Raw genomic sequence first — 7,785 nt, forward strand, 5'->3', positions numbered from 1 at the left:
ATATATATATCTATAAAGGAAGAGCCAGCGTACTGTAGTGCTCTGGACTATATGACTCTGGAGAACAGGGATTGAACCCTGGCTCAGCCATGGAAACCTATTGGGTGACCTTGGAAACCTATTGGGTCACACTCTCTCAGCCTCAGAGGATAGCAATGGCAAGCCCCTCTGAACAAATCTTGCCAAGAAAACCCCAGGCTAAGGGTCTCCATAAGTAGGAAATAACAACAAACACACACACACACACACACACACACACTTAGGGTCGCCATAAGTGGTCAAAAATGACTTGGAGGCACACAACAACAGTGACGACGACCAAAGTGGAGGGCTGGCTGAGGAGAGGAGGGCTTTGGGGGTCCTTCATCCAAGGGGTCGCCACTGAAGGTATTTAACCACCACAAAAGGAGGGAAAGAGGACTCTTATTTATTTCCTCCTCTTGGACGCCTCAGGCTTTTCAAACTGGGGGAAAAGAAAGCCCGAGAAGGGCGCCCAGAGGAATTTCTCAGCAAAGTTTTCAAAGAGATAGCAGGGTTACACTTTTAGCCCCAGTGAAAGTGTGTGTGTGTGTGTGTGTGTGTGTGTGTATCCCTCAAAAGTCTCTTTCTGTCTGTCTGTCTGTCTGTCTGTCTGTCTGTCTCTCTCTCTCTCTATAAATATATATGTATATAATCTCTCTATCTATATCGTAATTATACTTCAGATATTTTCCCCCGAAGGCCCCATTTTTCAGGTTTCGAAGACTATAGGCCCTACAGTATATAGGGCTTCAGTGCTTTTTAACCAGACCGTGTTAAAGGGGCTCATAATGGCGACTAAATAAGGGCTAACCCTGTTGGCAACAGCCAGGCCCGGATCCTGTTAAACTCGACCTGGCAGAAACACTCCATTTGCGGGTCTAAACTATATTCGTGTGTGGACTGTACACACGTGTAACCTCTGCCTTAAATTGCACTTCATGGGGAATAGGAAATGAATCGGGCGATCCAACTGCATTAAGGACCAAAGCAATATGCGGTTAAGAAATGCATCTGGTGCTCTCTGAGCAGATCCCTAAAATAGGGCCACAGTTGTTTTTCGTTCTTTGGGAGACTGAAGGGACAGAAATAGCCTCAGTAGCCGTAAGCGAGGTCTCCTTTCGCAGTCGCCTCTGGTTATTTTACAGATTGGATCGTCCTGTATTTAATAAAATTGATACCGCTTCTTAATTGTTGGTGTAGTTAAAATTGAAACTTAACCAAGCATTTAATAAATAACTTATTCTGCATGAACGAGAAAAAAAAACGAATCGCAGGGTCTATTTCTCAGCAAAGTTTTCAAAGAGATAACAGTGAAAGAATGAAGAGTGAAGCGGATGCCATTTGAATGTACCTAATAATAAACAGTTTGCAAAGGGATCTTATAGGGATCTTTTGAGACTAAATTAAAAACAAAATTGGCAGCATGAGTTTTCCTAGACCTGGGCCTATTTCCTCAGATGCATAAAAAAACAAAAACAAAAAAAGGTAAAAAGTGATCTGATATCTGATATCAAAAACTCATCTCCTGTAATATTAATAACAATATTGGCACGGAGTAATTTCTTATTGGCTAAATGATTGTTAAAAAATAATAGTGTTAACGGATTAGGAGTCTGCTTCTCATTTTGAAAAAAATAGAGAAAACTGATGATAAATAATCATAACTATACAGTTCTAGAATAAAACTGAGATTGAAAGAAATTACGTGTCAGACTAAATAAAGCTTCCCAACACCATGTTTTCACGTCAAGTTCCCAATGTTTTAAAGTCATTCTTGCAAATGATCAAATATTATATTCTGCAGGTAAATATCAACCTGGTGCATTAGTACCCCATTTTAATAGGATGCAAGTTGCCCTCACTTCCTTTGGATTGTGTCCAATCAATGAATTCAAGTGGCGGATCTAAAATGTAATCCGGAATACGCTTTTAAATAAGAGCATTAAGGGTTTAACGCGATGATCTAACAGCACAGCCAGCCAAGCATCACTTCGGAGGTTGGGAGCTCGCAATTCCACGGTGGATTTATTTGGGAATCAGTTTCATTGAACTCGAGAAGAGTGGGATTCGGGGGAAAAGATAGAAAACTGAATAGCATGGATCCCACAAGGATCGCCCGAGGAAAACCAAAGGCATCTGAGGAAGTAGACTGAAGTCTACAAAAGCACATGCTGGCAATTTCTTTCTTTCAGCGAGTCTCAAAGGTGCCACAAGATCTCTCTATATACCGAGGAAAACCAGATTGGGATACGACTGCAAAGTGAATGGAGGAGGCTTGCTTTCTGCAGCTCCGCACTGGATGCAAACTACAGGAAAAGAGATTCCATCTCAACTATAATCTAGTTTCCTAGTTCTATCCTTTAAATGTTTGAAAGGGTGTCATACTGAGGATGGAGCGAGCTTGTTTTCTACTCGCATAGTAGAATCTCCTTCTTTGGAGGCCTTTAAACAGAGGCTGGATGGCCATCTGTCGGGAGTGTTTTGATTGTGAGTTCCTGCATAACAAAATGGGTTCAGACCCCTGGGGGTTTCTTCCAACTCTGTATTCCATGAATAGATTGCATAATATTATTCATGAAATAATGACATAGGGAAAGGATCCGTTCAAATATTGCTGCTGCCTCCTTCTTGAAATCCTTGAAAGGAATCCTTGAAATAAATTCTTCTTCTTCCACCGTCGGAGAAGGGAAGCAATTTCTGGGAGGTGCCTTAAGCGAGATCGGGAGAGAAAGAAAGATCGGAGTGCTTTCGGGACCCCGCCGGCGCCTGACAGCTGCGGCGGCGACGAGGCCACGGGAGGAAAACACCGAAAAAGGCAGGCCCTTGGGCCCCCAGGGACCATACGGATGTGTCCTCACCGCAAAGGAAGGGACAAGGCACCCCAAAACGGAAGAGCTTCCCGGGGAAAAAATGGAGGAAACGACCAAAGAAAAGCTACAAAACGGAAATGTAAATTCCTGCACCTTAGTCCTGCTCCAAATGGACAGACGGTTTAAATGGGGCTGGAGGAGAGTCCCCTTGAAAAAGAGAACCTCTGCCCACCCTGTCCTAGCCGCAAAGGAGGACAAGGCACCCCAAAATGTAGGACCAACCAGGAAAAATGGAGGACATGACCAAACAAAAGCTATGAAACATTCCTAGAAATTCAAATTCATGCTTCCCAGTCATGCTCCAAATGGAGGAACTTTCGGGATCCCCTCTGGACAAAAGGTTAAAAGGGATGGCAGACCCTGGAAAAGGAGGACCCCTGGTCACCCCTGGACCAGATGTCCTAACCTCAAAGGAATACAGGGCACCCGAAAATGAAGGCCCTTCCAGAGGGAAAAAATGGAGATGGCCAAACAAAATCTATAAAACACACATAGGAATATACATTCCTGCTCCAAATGGAAGACCTTTGGGAATCCCTGCTGGGGAGAACGCTGAAGTGAGAGAGAGGGAAAGGCTGGCTGCCTCCACACTGGAGGAATAACCCGGTTTGGCCCAGCTTTGACTCTCTGTCTGGGTCAAGGCTATGGAATTCTGGGAGTTGGAGTCCGCTCCGGGCCCACAACAAACTCCAATTCCCAGAAGTCCATAGCCTTCGGCCAGAAGAATCAAAGCGGGACCAAACCGGGTTATTTCTCCAGTGTGGATGAAAAGTGGAGGAGCGGGGGCTGACTCACCGGGGCTGAGGATGGCTCGGGCCAAGGCCGAGGGGGTCTCCGCTCCGGGCGGCAAGGCCAGGCTGGGCTCGGGGCCTTCGCTGCTGCTGCTGGTGGCGGGGCCGAGACCGGACCCGAGCCCTTCTCCAGCCGCCGCCGCCGCTTCGGCCACCTTCCTCCGCTTCTGCTGCTGCTGCTGCTGCTGCTTCTCGGCCCCGATGAGGGCCTCCACGGAGAAGGCGTGGGCCTTGAGGCTGAGCATGGGGCACGGCGAGGCTCTCCTTTTCTCGGCCATGCCCGGGCTGAGCCAGCCAGGGAGCCCCTTCCCTCCTAAGGGCTTCCTCCCGAGGCCTGGAGGGTCCTCTCTTCCTCCCAAGATCCGACGTCCAGCGGCCCCAATGCCTTGGGACCTCTTCCCAAACCTAGGAGAAGTCCTGCTCCCGGAGGCGAGGCTTCTCTCCTCCTTTTCCTCCTTCCTCCTCCTCTTCTCCTTCCCCTCCTCCTCCTCTTCCTCCTCCTCCTCCTCCTCCTCCTCCTGCAAGCCCTGCTGCTTCGTCTGAGGGGCCAAGGAGCCCTGACATGGGGAAAGCAACGCTCCGCGGACGCGAATTAGGGCTCGTAATTGAAATTTGTTGCCTTGATCTGTCAGCACTTCCAGGCAGGAGACCGACGGAGGGGGAGGGAAGGACGGGCTCATTAGTGTCAATAAAGGAGGACTGGGAAGGGGAGGGGGGGGGGGGGGGGGGGGGGGGGAAGGGTGTCAATCAAAAGGGGCTCTCGGCCAATCAGAAATTGAGGACCCCACCCCCCCCCCCGCCCCCTTCAATCCCGCGCTTCTTCCTTAGAAGGGTATAAAAATGAATGGGGAGGGGAAGGGGGTCCCTGATAGAAAGGGGGGCTTTATTGCTTTCTCCTTTCTATTCCTAGCCCCCCCTTTCAACGTCCCCTTCTCTTTTATGAGAGAATTATTTGTGACACAACCGCCATTAAAGTGATCAGTTGAATTGGTTTCCCATCAAACAGATCGAAAGCAAGTAGCTAGAAGGGAAAATGGGTTCACTTTCAGGGGGCTTCGTCCTGAGGCTTCGGGTGTAGCTTTACAGTTCTCCCACCCATCTGCAAAATGGGAATAAATACGACCCTCTTCATGGCTACTCTTTGTGTGTCTGTGTGCGCCTTCAGATCGCCAGCTGATTTATAGCCCATACTAAAACAAAGGATAGTACAGTACTTGTCCGGGGGGAACCATATCTACCCATAGGGAAACACTGGGGAAGACTTGCCCATAGGGATACTTGGGGTAATACTTGCCCATAGAGAAAACATGGGCCAGTATGGTTTCCCTATGGGCGTGTATGATTTTTTTCCAGGGGAGCTGCCTTTCCCCCATAACAATAAAATCCTATGGCCAAGTATTCCCCAAGATTTCTCAATGGACAAGTATGGTTTCCCTATAGGCATGTATGATTTTTCCATAGGGAGCCTTAACTATAAAATCTCATGGGCAAATATTCTCAAATGTTTCCCTATGGGCAAGTGCTGTCATTTGTTTTAATATCTCCCGATTTTTTCCCTTAGGATTTTCTTAGCCAAGGAATCCTCAGAGGAGGTTTTATAAAATATAAAATAAAATTTTATTTCTATTGCCATTTCCTTCTTCTGAAATATAGCCGCCTTGTTGTTGTTGTTGTTGTGTGCCTTCTAGTCGTTTCCGACTTATGGCGACCCTAAGGCGACTCTATCATGCTGTTTTCTCTGCAAGATTTGTTCAGATGAGGTTTGCCATTGCCTTCCCCTGAGGCTGAGAGAGTGTGACTTCTCACCCTGTAGGTTTCATGGCTGAAGTGGGACTCGAACCCTGCTTCCCAGAATCGTAGTCCAACACTAAAACCACTCTGCCCTGCTGGCTCTCAATATAGCCCGCAGCACCTGGCATTTGTTGGCAATCTCGCATCCAAGTGCTAACCAGGGCTAACCCTGCTTACTTTCCAAGACCGGGCGGGATCTGCTGCTTCCGCCAAATCATGAACTGCATTCCGGCATCGTCGCGCTTTGTCCCCGGTACCTCAAGGAAAACATCGAATCGACCTAGAAGCAAAGATTGCTTTTAATTGTAACTGAAGCAAAAATAAATGGGAAGGAATAAAAATATTGTATCCTGCTGGAAGTATCTCCTGTGGATGCTCATTTAAAAAAAAATAAGATGTTAAGTTTCCAGGATGGAGTCTGGATACGTGTTTAATCAATATGTAAAACAAGAGGAACATTTTAACTGCTCCATCGCAGGAGGATTTTTGTGGTTAAATGGTTGCAACGGACCTAAGACATAATTGGCAGAAAAAACAAAATGTCCCCGCACTGCTGGGATTTTATGGAGGAGCATCGACATTTCAGTCCACCTCCAGGATATATATTCTCTCCTTCCTTCCCTCTTCCTCAATCGCCATATACTGTGTACTGTGTACACTTGTTACCGTGTGCTGTCAAGTCGTTTCTTATTTCGGTCCTAAGGCGGTTTTTTAGGGGTTTCTGGAGCTGAGAGAGTGCAACTCGCCCAAGGTCACCCAGTGGGTTTCCATGGCCAAGGAGGGAAAAATCTAACCATCATCTCCAGAGTCGTCCTTCAAAACTCAAACCATTACAAATACACTGGCTTTCATACACACACTCTCTCTGTGTGTGTTATTTCCGAATGCCTTCTTTTAAAACCCGGTGGCCACACTCCAAAGTGAATACCATGTCACACCCTGCCTGCCTCCCATTTCACTCTGGAGAGCAGAACAAATGCCCTGGGACTGAAAGGTTTAATCGAGTAACCTTTAGGCGGTTAAGATGCTGAATGCGTACAGTATTTTAGAAAAAGTTTTAATGGCGTGCAGCAAATCATAATATATCAGTCTCTCGTCCTTCCCCCCCCCTCCTTTCCTCTATTGGCAAGTGTTGGACGATCATTTCTCCACCGGTTAAGCATCCAGCCCAAGAGGGATAGTTCAAAGCAACTCGCATTAGAAACACCTCGACTAAAATTGCATGGTGGGTCCGGTTAGACAGGCACTTGCGTTCGTTCACAATTGTGCTCGTTGATGTTTATAAATATTCTCAACAGGAGAGATGGATATATCTGCGGCGAGAGGTTCTCGAGTTTATCTCGTTTGCTGGATTAATCGATTACCAGCCGGTCAAATCCACTCTCCATCTTGATTGGCCCAAGAATACCTAAATTGTGCGACTGCCGAAGTAGGAAAGGAGGACGTTTGTAACACTAAATAAATATTTTCGACGATATATATATATATATAAAAACACACCACCCAGCTCCATTTCATAAGTCGGAGATGGCTTTAAATCCCCTCAGTCTTCTCTCTCGCTCTCTCTCTCCCTCTCGTTCTGGTCTCGATCAATAAAGCTTCACCTGTAAACTTGGAAATAAAACGTACAAATCAAAGATGCATAGGACTACTGTAGCATTATCATTGCCGATGTCATTATTTCAGTGACCATAGGCAGACACGAACTAGACTTATTTAAGATACATATTTTCCCTTAGCTTGGCACTGTGTTGCAGATCGTCAGCGTGCTGAATTGCTTTGATTGTCGGACTAGGACTCTCGAAATCCGATTGCCCATGGAAACCCACTCGGTGAGTCACACTCTCAACCTAAAGGGAAGGCACAGGCAAACATCCCCTGAACAAATCTGGCTAAGGGTTCGCCTTAGGGTCGCCATACATCGGAAACGACTTGAAGGCACACAGCAACAACAACAGGAACAACAACCAAGACAAGAATCACCACGCTGTTTGCCAGAAGAAAAGGTGAACGGGGATGTGTATGGTCTAGAGCTTGGAGACAGTGTTGGACTAGGACTTCGGGGGACCCGTATTCGAATTCCGGCTCAGCCATGGAAACCCACTGGATGGCCTTGGGCAAGTCACGCTGTCTCACCCTCAGGGGATGGCAAAAGCAAGCTCCCTCCTGCCAATAAATTTGCTCATGAATACCCTAGGATAGGGTCCCCATAAGTCGGAGCCCACCAGAAGGTGTTCTGGAGTGTACTATATACAAAACTCTCTCTCTCTCTCTCTCTCTCTGTGTGTGTGTGTGTGTGAGTGTGTATGGGA

General features: G+C 46.9%; 1 protein-coding gene across 1 annotated transcript in view; it reads right to left on the reverse strand.

Moving 5' to 3' along the window:
- The window catches only part of LOC121917464 (T-box transcription factor TBX18-like), a 46,472-nt gene extending 42,317 nt beyond the window's left edge, over positions 1–4,155 (reverse strand). The window contains exon 1 of the mRNA XM_042443458.1: positions 3,687–4,155. Coding sequence (XP_042299392.1) covers positions 3,687–3,960 — 274 coding nt within the window. The 5' untranslated portion in view covers positions 3,961–4,155. The remainder of the gene's footprint in view (positions 1–3,686) is intronic.
- Between the last annotated feature and the right edge of the window lie 3,630 nt (positions 4,156–7,785).

Source organism: Sceloporus undulatus, unplaced genomic scaffold, assembly GCF_019175285.1.
Source record: "Sceloporus undulatus isolate JIND9_A2432 ecotype Alabama unplaced genomic scaffold, SceUnd_v1.1 scaffold_19, whole genome shotgun sequence".
Classification (NCBI taxonomy): domain Eukaryota; kingdom Metazoa; phylum Chordata; class Lepidosauria; order Squamata; family Phrynosomatidae; genus Sceloporus; species Sceloporus undulatus.